This window comes from Schistocerca serialis, chromosome 3 (assembly GCF_023864345.2).
Source record: "Schistocerca serialis cubense isolate TAMUIC-IGC-003099 chromosome 3, iqSchSeri2.2, whole genome shotgun sequence".
Lineage (NCBI taxonomy): Eukaryota > Metazoa > Arthropoda > Insecta > Orthoptera > Acrididae > Schistocerca > Schistocerca serialis.
The window spans coordinates 94467101-94482223 of NC_064640.1; the positions used below are offsets into that span (position 1 = coordinate 94467101).

A 15123-nucleotide genomic window follows, 5' to 3' on the forward strand; every position below is an offset into this window, starting at 1 on the left:
TGTTTAACAGATAGTGTTAATATTTTCAGACAGATCGTAGGATATTTTGTACCCATAAAACAGTACGTTACTCTGATTCAAGACTGTCTTATTATCAAATATACACACTGTTGTTACATGAGAAGGACTTTACGGTATCATCATCTAAGAAGTTCTTATTTAACACATGTGATGTTGGTAACATCATTTGAATGAGGATACGTTTACCAGTTTCACAGGGAATGGACCAGCTTTTGAAGCCTCTAATGGTGTAGATAATAAATTCTTTTACTACTCCAGTTATGAATGTATATTAAGAAGTGACCAAATATTAAACAACTTTAACTAATGGCACATTTGGTGATTTAGCAGTATTATTTCCGAGATGGGTTGTATTCAGCACGTCAGACAATGTATGCATGATGGCGTGAATAAACTTTCGCATCTTCATTTCTGTGATTCAAAACACTTAATAATAAAAAACTCACCACGTGTGTGGGCATTTTTGCTAAAATGAGAACGTTTCTGAAACTGCCAGAATCTAATAATTATTTGTTGCTTTCATTGATAACAGTATGAAATATTCAAATTTAGCTATATTTTTTTCACATATACATTACTTAAATATGGCTGTTTATCAACTGAACTCTTCTTTCAATGTATCCTTTCTCAAAAGACTCACATATAAACATTTTTCTCCTTTGAATGCGTGTGGTTTAATAACATGCTGCTGTAGATGACGGTATGTCTTTAAAAAAAAGCTTATACATAGTCCAAATTTTCTTGAAAATTCTAAAGAGCTCTACAATTTAATGTGAAGTCACATGGCAGTTTCCACCTGATAAATTGAGAAATGTGTGGTACTACATGGTTGAAGGTCTGAAGAAACGTAAAATTCCTGGTTTCCAGATTGGGGTTTCAAAGAAACTGGCAGAGTACCTCATCTCTGACCTGAAGTGCTGCAACAGTGTCCTACAGATCCAACCCATGATTCACGGATTCCCAGACAGTCAAAGAAAGCACTTGGTTCGTAGGTAACTTAGCCTAGCATTCAGGACATAAACAGGAAATGAATGCAAAGCCATGCACACGTTTCTCTTCATCAGGTTACATGCTCACTATTCAAATTTGCCTTGCTACCGTACCTTTCAAAAACTGAACTTTGAGCACAACTAATTTCAGTATTTGTTTACGAGACAATTTCATATCTTATGTAGGCAAAATGTATAATATCATTGATACTGACTTGATGTGATGCAGAAGATCGTTCAGTGTGCGAGTAACTTCTGATGCAGCATGAGTCAATTCTCGTAACAAGTGTTCATCAGAACAGCTGTCATTACATACTGCAACAAGACCCTCTACAGCACGTGCCACCTCACGCACTGCAGCAACCAGCTGTTCCTGACACGCTGGACTGTGCAATGTTGGAGCCACAACCTTCAAGGAAGTAAAGAAATGATAACCACAAAATATACCATTTATTTCTTGAATATCATAATAACGACTATCTTTATTCATATAGACTAAAAAAAAAAAAAAATAGGTTTTCGTCTTTTATATCATTTATGAAACGTAAATTTACAAATCACAGATCGCATCTTATTCATAACTGTGAGAAACTTGTCACCAATGAAAAAAAGTTCTTTAATGAGAAGCCACACCTGTCATTAAAATTAACTAAGGCAACATATGACAGCAAATGTTCTCAATTTAATTTACCAATGACACACTTTGATTATAGAAAGGTACCCTTCGCCACGCACCATATGGTGGCTTGTGGAGTATCCATGCAGATGTAGATAGAAATTATCCAACTTAACACAGATTGCAAGAATTTCATTTAATTTCGCATCAATTTCAATGTTTTCTTTTAATATGCCTGTTAAATGGCAGGTAGTTAGTGTTTAATGTCCCGTCGACAACGAGGTCATTAAAGACGGAGCACAAGCTCAGGTTAGGGAAGGATTGGGAAGGAAATCGGCCCTGCCCTTTCAAAGGAACCATCCTGGCATTTGCCTGAAACGATTTAGGGAAATCATGGAAAACCTAAATCAGGATGGTTGGAGACGGGATTGAACAGTCGTCCTCCCGAATGCGAGTCCAGTGTGCTAACCACTGCGCCACCTCACTCGGTAATATGCCTGTTAAATCACAATTGGGGGGGAGGGGGGGGGGGGGGAGATAACAGACATGTTGTCAAGAACATACAGAAAATATGATTCCCTTTTGCCACACAGTTTCAAAGTGATTTTGTGTGTCTATTACATTAAATAAAAATGAATAAAAACAAAATTGAAGAGGTACTGCACAAAGATCAGTTTGATTTCTGGATAAGTAACGCTAAAAGAGAAGCAATTAGGATTTTATATTTAGTGACATACAGAGGGGAAAAAAAATCAGGTATCTCCATAAAATTTGTGTGTCCAGAGTGATATAAAATGGAATAAGAAGTTTTGAATCTAGGACTGTTTGGATAGTTACCTATTTAGTTTTATGTTCCATTCACCATTTACACGATTAATTGTAAAAATGTGGAACAAGTTATTTTACATTCAGATAAAAAATACGTGCATGATAAACTAAAACATCCACTGAAACCTAAGGAGATATATTGTGGAAGACTATGGAAGATAAGTTTGTGTTGCGATGGATGTAAAAGCAAGATTGTAGTTTGCACCTTAATACTTGTTTGTGAAAGAAGCTATGTAGGAAAACAAAGGTAACAGGAAAAAAGGACAATTATGATTTAAAGTCATGTTGTTAATGAGGTTATCAGAAATAGAGCACAAGTTCTGATCAATTGGACACAGATTTCAAACTCTCTCCTTTTGAATGTAAGATCATTGGTTTAGCCACTGAATCACCTAACTTGGTGGAAGAGGAAGAACATTTCACTGCTAACCAGGAATTTGGAATGTGGTGCTACACCAGAATGTTAAAACAATTATTGGTCAGATAAAATGTCAAATGATGAGGTTCCAGAAAGACTAGACAAGGAAAGAGGCATAAGGAATACGTTTACCAAAAGGGGCTGGTTGGTGAGGTAACTGTTACATCCAGCAAATGGGAAAAACTATATGAGCAGACAAGGACTATAATATGTTAAGAAAATTATCAAAATGTTGAGTATAACCATTATATAGAGACAAAAAGATTAGACAAGGTAAAAAGAGATTTTAATACACACTTTATAATATAAAATAAAAGACAAGGGAACCAAGAGGAAAAGTGCAGACAGGAGGGCAAGAAGAACATTTCTTAGCTTGGTACTTAAAAACTATTTCTTAATCCCAATATGCAATCTTCTTTACTGTGTGCAGTGCACTTTGTCCAATGTCTTTCCAGAGAGAAGATCAAATCTTGATGCAATATTCTGAAAGGTCTGCAAAATTTACATTTATGGCATCAATATCATCATCGCTGGACTAAAAACATTACCCAGTCAATAATTTCTTTAGACGTGGGGCCTCGTGAAAGCCAGAGGGTGCCAAACAAGGAAAATGGAGTGAATCTCCCAACACTTTGTGCTTCAAATAAAATGGCCAAAGTCTTTTTGAAGGCAAGTGCATCAATCATCATGATGAACTTCTTTGTGATTTTTTTTTATCAAGTTTTTTTTCAGAAAAATTGTCTAATATTGATTGGGTAGTGTTTCAGTCTCTGCAAGATAATACACAATCACTTTTGTATCCTAGTAAACACTGATCAATTTTTTTCTTTCTTTTTTTTTTGTACATGAAATACACTTTATCATCTTTTTTTATGTACAGTCATGTACTTCCAAGCCCCTCTCTGCTTTGATTGTTGTTTCAATTTGAGAATGAAAGAGTGGACCCATGTATCATCTACAGTAAAATGACTAGCACTCAAAATCTTTTATGTTTCTGTCTTTTACCCTGCCATCACCAGCAAACTTGATAAATTTATTTTTGGTCAATATTCGACAAAAGTAGCACCCACTTTGCACAAACATTTTCTCATATATCATTCTTTGGGTAAAATGCAGAATATTTTTTCTTCTGCTGTGTCTATGATGTCAGCTGGTTAATACATACAACTGTAACTGACAACTGTTCAACACAGTATAGTGCACTTTCTTGGCGTTTTCACCTGTACTTTTAACTTTGGAATGTCCTTTCTGTGGATTGTTCAAATTAAAACTCTCATTTCTTTAATGTTGAAAATGAAGGAGGAGGCTCTTCAACAATTTTCAATGAATTTCTATCACTGATACACCACGCAAAACAAAGAATTTTATGATGGCACTAGTATTTTAGTATCCCCATTTGATACATATACAAAATGACTACTTTAAAAACAAGTATAAACAGAACTATTCCACAATTCAAGTTGAAATCTGAATTATGGTACTGCTAAACGTAATTAAAACAAAATTTCATTGAAATCAATGTCACATTTGTGCCACTATATGGTGAGTAGCAACTATTCTTTACATAACATTGTTACATTCCAAATCAACAGATGTTCTCTTTCTCTAATACATTAATGAACATGCAACACTCAGAAAACAAATCTATGGAAACTGAGAAGCAAAATGGAAAGAAGAAATAAATAGCTGCAGACATAAGAATAATAATTGTGATGATAATTACAGTAGTGATATGTATTCTTCAAACATTTAATAAGAAAATTAATTGTTTTTTCGTCGACAATTTCATCATGTTATGTTGAAACAGAAGTATTTCTTCTGACTTTTGTTCTCTGACTGAGGCTTGACTTATTACAGATAACTAACTGCATGTCATAAGTAATTACAGGAATGTTGGTGGTAGTGCTGCCACACTTCACTGTACTATCTAGTTGCAAAGCTTCCAAAACAGTTAACAAAAATCCAGTGTTGAAATGGTCATTTGATAAATGTTTCATGTACATTTACATAGAACAAGAAATTTGTAACTAGTATACATCTGTCAGCATTATCCTCCCATACTGTCAATCTTATTACAGACACCATATAATGAAGTAATCAACATATCATAAATTAAGCTGTGAAATTATTATAATCATAAAATTCTGTAAGCATAAACAACACATTTATGTAGTACTCACACACACAAATACACATTCCATTGCTGTGTATGAATGCCACACAACTGCCAACCTCAAAGATATTAAGTAACATGCTGTGGGTGTTAATTATCAGGCAGGGTCTAAGAGGCTGTGAAAGAATTGGTGGGGCTAACTGATAGCAACACACGACTACAGCTTTCTTTTTGTTTCCTAAGAACATGCATGGCTAGGAATATTATTTTTATACTAGGGAAGCTTCCTTCTTATTTGCAAATCAGAAAACTTGGCTTTTGATAATAAGTAAACTCTCTAAATATATGGGTTTTAAAGAACTTCTGCCATGAACACATATAATGATTGACTGGTTTAGTGTCACCAACTGATTGTCTTATTGTTATTATTATTATTATTATTATTATTATTTATTAAGGGGAAAATTCAGGAGTGGTGTAAGATTTATACTTGGATAGATCACTGCCTAGAATAGGTCCTAAACAGTAGACAGATGTGCAGGAAAAAATGGTAAATTTACTTGCTGTGTGTGTGTGTGTGTGTGTGTGTGTGTGTGTGTGTGTTAACTCTGTAGAAGAAATTTGTCCAGAAGCTAAGCAGTTCATTGTCTTCTCTAAATGTTTGTCTGCTGGTTAGCATCTCCTATGTTTGGCAGTAGTCATCTACATTTATGCACATATTATTATTATTATTATTATTATTATTATTATTACAGTTATCAATGCAGAAAGTCAAAACTACACTGTGAACAAGGATCTTTTTATGTGGAGCAAGAAAGTGCTGATACAAGGATTACAGATGAAAACTAAGTATGTGTATGTGGTACTAAAATCTCTTTGTGAACAAAACACTGAAGACAGAAGGCAGACTAGGTACTATACATCCAAAAGTCATCATCAATCATGTCTCAGACTTACAACACAAACTGAGTATACTCAATTCTCTCCTCCCATTTTAAACATCAGTCATTCGTGAGTAAGACTTGCAATTTTGACATACCTTGGCACATGCAACAAGTTGGGAGGTAGCTAATGCACATTGTGTAGCAGCTCCTATGACACGATTCTGTGTCGCTTGTTCATCACACGTGGCTGCAATATTCTTTGCTTTCAGAACAAGTGCAGCTGTTGTATTAGCCACAGCTTTGGCTAGGCTCAAGAGTAGATCTTGAAGCTCTCGACTCTGTTCATCACCATCTCCCATAGTTGTCAGGACCTGGTGTGAAGCTTCGCCCACTCTACTTGCTGCATTCAGCAAGTTCTGACGAGGCTGGGGAAAAAAAGAAAAATTTTCAGATTTTTGCCAAAACAACTCCAAAATCAAATGCAGCTACTGGTAGCACTAAGTAGTGGAACAATATGAGATCCTACCAAACTTTATTTTATGATAACAAAGAATGATCTCCATATCATTTTTTAAGGATCCGTAGCTCAAAATTTGATGTTTGCAAGACACCTGCAGTTAGGTTGTGTAAACTGCAAACAAAGAATCAACCAAAAATAAACAAAGGCGTAATTCAATAATAACCTCTTTAGTTTCTGGTTCAGCAGCTTTAAGCAAGTCACTAAAAGCTGAACACAAACGCCTTGCTGCATCCAACAGTTTTTCTCCAGATGTGTCATCCTCCATCAGTGCTGCTATCATACGCACACCGCGTGTCATCTCTGGCAGGTTGCTTGTAATTGTTGTAATGGCTGCACCAACAGCAGTGTGATCCACATCTTCTGCAGGTCCTACATGAATAAACAAAATTCAATCTTAGTGCAAAGTGTGAGGATGATTCGCTAATTCTGAACAAGAAGGTAATACTGCACTACGCAAGACAAAGTTGCTGGAGGGTGAAAGAAAAACGCGGGGGTGGGTTTGGGGCACAGTGATAGATGAAATAATCAGTGCTCAAGTTTTATGAACCAGAATGCTGTGGACTGAGAAAGTAAATGAAAGTAATATTTCTGTCAACACTGTACATTTATGTTTGTTTGAAGGATACTATGACATTGGTCACGACTTTTCCACGTTGTTGCCGTTGTGGTCTTCAGTACTGAGACTGGCTTTATGCAGCTCTCCATGCTACTCTATCCTGTGCAAGCTTCTTCATCTCCCAGTACCTACTGCAACCTACATCTTCTGAATCCCCATCTCTTGGTCTCCCTCTAAGGTTTTTACCCTCCACGCTGCCCTCCAATACTAGATTGGTGATCCCTTGATGCCTCAGAACATGTTCTACCAACCGATCCCTTCTTCTAGTCAAGTTGTGCCACAAACTCCTCTTCTCCCCAGTTCTATTCAATACCTCCTCATTAGTTATGTGATCTACTCATATAATCTTCAGCATTGTTCTGTAGCACCAAATTTGACTTTTCCACAGGGTAGGCAAAATGAAATTGGCCCAGAAATTATTCATAACAGTATAAACAGTGGAGTTACTGTTGTTAATTAACATCACTGAAGATGCTGGAAATCACCACTCTTTAAGTCAATGCAGCATTGTGCTCGATTTATCAACCTGCACTATACACGTAGCAGCTCTGCCTGAGGGACAGCGGCCATAGCATTTTCAAGGCTCTGCTGAGGCTCTTCCAGTAATTTTGACAATTTGGGTTCACCTGACCCTTCAGTTTGCCCCATAGGTAAAAATTACAGGGAGAGAGCTTAGGCAACTGAGGTGCCCAGGAGACTACACTTCCTCTGACGACTGTCGTCCCTTCACTGAATGCATCACACAGTAATGACAAGGTTATCAAGGCATTGGTTGCTGCTGCTCGTCTAGCTGAAAGTATCCACACAGTCATTCATCTTCTGTGAGGTGATCCACATATGGATTAAACAGTGCCTAGATGTACAAGTTAGCATTAACAGTTTTGTGAAAGAACTGTATTTCAATGCAGACACCAGACGTCATGCATCAAACAACGATCTTGACATTATGTCAGTGCCCATCAAAGTCCTGATGGGGATTTTCTGATGGATAATGGTGCACATTATGTGAGTTTACCTAGCCTGACAGGATGAACCTGGCCTTATCTGAAGAAATGAAAAACTGAGGATTCAAAAGTTTTGATTCCACTTCATTCAGAAACTGCAGGACGAACTCGATATGCGAACTTGTGCACAACAGTAATTTTGCAAGGATACAGATCACAAGACATTTTAATTCCCAATTGCAGTAATAAACAGAGTTGAGATGCTGTTGGGTCTTGTTCCAGGCTTTTCTTCACTTACGCAATGTTTTCTGGTTTTCTAAATCTTTTCAGATAGTAAGGAGGCTTGTTTGTTACAATGCCATTTCACACCATTCTGCCACTAAGTATTCCACCACTGACTTTTCTGGAGGTCCTGACAAAACACTTCCAGTCTAAAACTCTTGCACAAGCAGTACCACACATGTCTTCCACGAACTGCACTTCACTGAAAACACCTGACAACTAGCACATGCTGTTTTATCATGAGTGCCATTTTGTGTTCATTTAAGTTGTCACTCCTCACACATACACAAAATGTGATGACACAGCGCAGTACTTGGTACAGAGCATGCAGGAGATGCACATGCACAGGCATGCGACAGCATCCGAATGATGCATCAAAATCACTGTTTCTAGCATTTTCTGTGATGGGCAGCTCTCCTGTTCATTAACAAGTCTCAATTCTTCATTAGTTTCATAAATACTTTTATGCACATTTTATTTTGTCAACCTGTAAATGTTATAGGGTAACAGAAGCAGAAATAAAAATATAATAGTACATCGTTATTAATTTTTTTACTTTGGTACATTTCATGTAGCCTATTCAAGATTAATGAAGTGAGTCAATTGTCACTTTGATGTTATGTTACATAGCTACTCCATTATAAAACTGCTTTAATAACTGCTACAAATCATTGCATACAAAATGACACAGGACATGGTATGATACCTCTACAGGCCCTAAAAGGTGGAATGAAAGGTTTACATTAATGAACATGTACATATAAATAATTAAAGGTTTTGTCAGAACAGAACATAATACCAATGAAATAAAAGGCTGCATCATGCTCGTATTATCAGACAGCATAAGAATATCGAATTATACATATGAACTTTAAGGTGGCAACTTTAGTAGAGATATGTAAAATCTATGACTTTTTAAGCATCAAAAGCTGGTGAAACTTGAATTTTGTTACATCAGTATGACAAGGAAGTATCAGAAAACCATTAACATAAATACAATCTTCTTTCTCTTGTGGCTTTGTCAAAATGGTTCAAATGGCTCTGAGCACTATGGGACTCAACTGCTGAGGTCATTAGTCCCCTAGAACTTGGAACTAGTTAAACCTAACGAACCTAAGGACAGCACAAACATCCATGCCCGAGGCAGGATGTGGCTTTGTCCATACTGACACAGGGTCATCATAGTTATTAATAGCTTTGACTTGGTTAGTTTTACAGATGGTTGTATGTCTTTCCTTTCACCGTTCCATTAAACCCAGAACGGAATATGTTCACCCCAACTGTCTGTGCATAGTATTATTCCTGTGAAAGTGAGTGAAGTTTTCGAAATGTTTGCAAATATTGCAACTGAGGCAGAACTTTGGTACCAGCCTAGTATACACCTAGTGGGAAGTGGAAAACTGCCTAAAGACCACATCCAGGCTGGTAGACACACTGACCCTTATCGTTAATCCACTGAGCAGACTCGAGCCGGGGCCAGTGCACCTTCCCATCCTGGAAGCAGTGCTTTAACATGCATTGCTATCTGGATGGGTCCTTAACATAAATACAGTATAAAAAGATTAAAGGCTACGCCACTATGAAACAATACTACACACTTACAAGATAATTACACTTGTATCTACTACCAAAACAATGTATGGACTGGACTTACCTGAAGTTAATGTAACAACTTGTGCTGTAGCAGCATTCATGGCCGCAATTTGTGAGCTTACACTTTGCTTGTTTGTATCCAGCGTAGATTCCTTCCATTTCAGCGAAGCCTATGGTAAGACATTTGCATATCAGTAGTAATCCGAAGCAAAACTCAATCATATTAAATTTGCTATAAATAATATATGTCAATAATATCTTACTGACACCAATAACTACCTCACCTAACAATACTAACCTTCATAATTTACTGTCTTAGACTTTATGGAGTCGTAGCTTGTTAAATGTGACAATACCTAAATCTATTACACAGCCCAGTCACAGTAATATGACCACCACCTACCTCTGACATCAACGTGCAATAACCACTCACAGATGGAAGGTGGCAGAACTAGCAGTGGACAATCTATAAAGTGAGTCAGGGAGATGCGGAAAAAAGTGCAACCTTCTTGGTCAGAATCAAGTACAAAGTAAAGGACAACTACATAACAAACCATCAAGTAACTGTCCTTTACTTTACATTTGATGATGACCAAGAATGTTGAAACCAGTCGTGCTCCAATGGGATAAAGGAGTTTTATGTTCACAGCCTATGGTAATTTCCCAGAATGCCTTTAATTAAATCATACATAGGACTTCATAAAATGTATGCAACTGACAATTTCAAATCATGACTGATGTAGAAACAGAAGATCTATGTAATATGGAGAAGTAGAGCTGTGCGGGCAGGTCATGAGTCATGGCTGGATATCTCAGTCAGTAACAGCATTACCTGTAAAAGGCAAGGTTCTGGATTCTAGCCCTGGTCTGGTGTACAGTTTTAATGCCCAGAAGTTTCATTATTTACAATATTTCCAGTTGCTAATCACTCTCACACAAGAGCAGATTAAAGAAGTACAGGTATTGTACAATAGCGATGAATGAAGCACTCATAACATGATGATACAGTAAACTTTTAAAATATATGTAGGTATATAAAATGGTGGGCATTTACACAGGGTGCATGGAGAGAAAACTACCAATAGCAAACCAGATGGAGAAATGTGACAGAGCATATCATCAGGAGTTCAAAATGGTTCACATGGCTCTGCACACTATTACCATCAGGAGTTGCTCATGAAAATTAGTGCATATGGAAAAAAGAACATCAAAAACAAACAGTGGCCTGAATTGAATGACATTATTGCTTCAGATGAAGAAGAAAAAAAACAACAACAAAATATCACAACTAAGGATGACAGAAAGTTGTTACAGAGATCAGCGACCATGATGAAGTACTTGTACTGAATTAACTGCCTCGATCACACTTAATATTATTTGAAATATTGGCTCACAAGCATCTCTGTCCTCATCTGCAACACTTTTCTTTTCATGTGTTCAGATTTCATTTATGGGGATTCACTTTGTTCTTCTGAATTATATTGTATATATACTGATAACCTGTTTGCTATATCAAACAACCACTGATCACTTCTCCCATTTAGTGTTTTTTCTCTTATCTTTAATTTTTGTTGTGCTATATAATACTAATCACACTGAAGGGAAGTGAGTGAATATTAATAATGAACACAAGGCTGCAAAAAATACGCTAGAATGACAAAAGCCAAAATTATTTTTAAATATACAACACCGAAATCAAACTCACATTCCTTATTATATATTGGAGACAAACTGACAAGGTCAACATGTGTATGAACACAAACATTAAATATTCTGTGGGGGTGTGTAACACAATTTTTTTACCTCCTTAGCAAAACAGTATAGTATTCCACAAATAATAAAGAACTCACTTCTATCTTCTAGTTTTTCCTGGCTCTTTAATTTTACCTGTATCACTACCAGTGCTCTGAGTTAATGAGAATGCCAAAATGTGCTGTTATTCAGAATCCACATTAAACTGCAAGTGTTCCAATAACTAGCTGGCTAACCCAGTTTCCAGTTCAGAGAAAGACAAGAATATACTACCTCCAATAAGATGATACCGAGCTTATCAAAATAACAAGCCTCCAAGTTTATTAAAACTTTAACCACATTAAGGCAGACATAAACAAAGATAAAAATTTATAAATTTGGTTTTGTTAATAAATATTGTTAATGATGCATGAGCCATGCTTATAAGAGTTTGTGAAGACTGTGGTACATTCAACAAATAAATTCACAGATAAATCCTAAATTTTGAGCTTTTGAGGCTATAGGGTTGTTCTGCACGAGCTGGAAGAAAAAAAGAATAACGGAGAGGTCACAGAGGTGGAGAAAACATGCCAGGTTGTGAAAGTTTACAATTACCTTACAAGCAAATCCACAATCTAATAGTAAGAAAAATTAATGAAAGATTTTTATTTCTAAAATCAATTATGGTACTTACAGGGTCTGATCCTAAGGGTGGAACCTCTGCTTTAGTCTGTAAATCACGTCCTGCAGAATCAATGATGTCGTGGCCAGCACTAATAGTTCCCAGCAGGGCACGTTGTGGTTCTGTCAATACACTTGTCACTTTTGTTGTCTGTACCTGCACAAAAACATATAAACATATCTCACCAAACTAAAGTATCTATTCCCTAAAAAATGAAAATAATAGCCATGAGTTGTAAATTGAAGGAAGTCTGCACTTTCAACTTTCCACACCTTGAATTATTTTAATAAAAGAATTTTAAAATGATACTATCAATCTCTACCACTTTTATGTTCCATTGTTGATAACTTCCTCACTGGACAGTTTGTGTGATTGTCTTAGCAGAAAGTTCTTATGATTCTTTGTGTGTTAATAATGTGCTATTGCAAGGTTGCTTCTAGGTAGCTGAAAGATTTCAAACATTGCTTTGCACATTTTGTGTCATTTTATATGTGATGGAATAACTAACTAAAAAGTATCAAGTGCCCATTCAAGTAACAGAAAGAATTTTGTATGCAGATGTCCATACTACAGTTCCAGTCAAACTATGTACTTGTAACAATGATATTGATGTTATAGTTTACAAGAACTTCAACATGTTGCATAACCATCCCAGTAAATCTACATATGGACATAGGGCATCTGCCTCTGACATAATATATTATTTCACTGAAGCTACCAAAGGTTTATAGCTGCTGAGACTGGTATTGCACAGTTAGATGTGCAAGGATTTCAAAAATGAACATAATAATTTGCACGATTTCCTAAATTATTCCATCTTGTATATACCAGTATGAATAACAACATTAAATTATGGCCTAAAGAAGGCATCAAAAGCTGTACCAAAACTTTTACTCAGATAGCAATAAAGATGTGATACAAAAATTCAAAGTTCTGTTTAAGAGCATAATTGAAAGTATCATGTCTCTAAAGCATAAAATGTGTTAATGAGCATGATGTGAATAGTGCAGATAGTAGCTTTTAAACAAGCACTTTTGGGGCCAAGAGAAATCACACACAAAAAGCACACAGATTTTTGTTTTAATTCCAAAACAACGCTTAAGACAAGAACTCTGCATAATATACGAAAAGTTTTATGGTAAGAACACCTGAAAATTGTATGAAAGTTAACAACTGATAACATGGATTCCCATTTCTAAGAGGAGCAATGCAAACAAACAGATAAGATTTACTTCTGTGTGTCACTGGACTTTTTAGAGATGTTACTACGAACTAGCAGCTAATGGCAATATTATTGAATGCAAAATATCTTCTTAAACACAGGGAAGAATTTTCACGTTCCCACATATGAAATTCAGTTTCACTCACTCCGGAGTGAAAGTATAGGGTAATTTGATGACAGTTATTGTTTTCAGAGTATAAAACCAGACAAAAACAATGATTTAACCAGAGCAACCTCACAAAATGGCAAAATATAGAGAAAGAAATACTTTTTCCTTGATCATAATCTAAAATGGACATATGCAAAAAGGGAGCATGTGGTAGTCAACCAGTTATTAATGATCTTATACACTCTAATGCACACCTGCAGCGTTGTAGATGAAAGAACCTAATCTTCAAACTATTTATATTCCTATACCTAACACCAATGATACTAGCAAAAAAGTGAATTTTATAGTAGACAGCTTCAACAATATAAATTAAATGTCTGTATTGAAGTGATACTTTTGATGATTTTTTGCACTTACTAGTGGCTATTTAACTATAAATTTAGTTATAAGTAGTAAAATACTTCAGAAATGTATACTGATCTGTATATTTTAAAATAGGACATATTGTTAAATAATTAGAATAAACTGTACTGCACAAACTACACTTGATAAAGTATGTTCACTCCTATATTTGTCTATGCGATGAGCATATAGAATATTCCTTAGCTGTCATTTCTTCATGTCTTACCTCATTAAATAGCCACAGGGTAAAACACTTCATTTCCTTGCCCACTCTCCCCCAACCCCTCCCCCCCCCCCCTCTTCATTTCTGATGTGACCAGTAATATAATTGAGACAATGAGATACAAAATGCGAAATGGTATAATGAATATTTTTCCTTGTAAAAAAGATCTGATTTTCTCCAAGCCATAAATTAACAGCAACAACCCCCCCCCCATTTTTCCCCCCCTCTTCACTACAGTAGAAGAATCTACAATGAATTCAAGACAGTTGACATTGGTCAAATTAGATATATGTGTCATTCTTGTTCGCAGTTTGTTTTGCAAGACACTGCCTGGGATTACATTTTTATCATTTTTATGTAGATCTCATACTTTTCAATCAAATAATTATTTGATGCAAAGTCGCCAACCAGCTAACTTTCGACTTGTTGCTCGTTTTCCATCCTCATGAACTGGATGTTTCCCAGTAACAGTTATCTGTAAGTAATGAATGAACTTCCATCCAATTTTGTTTTCTAGCAATATCTTGAAAAGTGTCTTTTTGGTCCCCTTTCATATAAATGAACACACTTCCACTTGTGAAAACTGTAAAATATGGAAGGAGCACAATTTGAAGCACGAAATAAAATAGGGCAGTTATATGACACAGGCATCTACATCTGATTACGATGGTAAATCCCCTGCTTACTTAATTGTAAAGCACTAACCTGTTTACTGTATGAACTTAGGGAAACAACAAGAAGTGAGAGATGGGCTTTCAAACTGACAGAGTTGTTCTAGAATCACACCAAGCCTCGTCCTAGAGGGGCGGTGCATTACAAACAACTGACAGATCTTGAACACTGCAAAAATATTGGTGAGCAACTAGCAATTTTATTTCGCTGCCAGATCACTACACACATGGGTCAAATTGCCAGTACAGCTATATATAC

The 15123-nt window shown here is 36.1% G+C and overlaps 1 protein-coding gene across 1 annotated transcript in view; it reads right to left on the minus strand.

Moving 5' to 3' along the window:
- LOC126469758 (talin-1) overlaps positions 1–15123 on the minus strand; it is a 204141-nt gene that overhangs the window by 95107 nt on the left and 93911 nt on the right. Inside the window, exons 13-17 of the mRNA XM_050096984.1 lie at positions 12250–12393; positions 9886–9994; positions 6553–6758; positions 6025–6294; positions 1226–1419 (exon numbers count right to left, since the gene is read on the minus strand). Coding sequence (XP_049952941.1) covers positions 1226–1419; positions 6025–6294; positions 6553–6758; positions 9886–9994; positions 12250–12393 — 923 coding nt within the window. The remainder of the gene's footprint in view (positions 1–1225; positions 1420–6024; positions 6295–6552; positions 6759–9885; positions 9995–12249; positions 12394–15123) is intronic.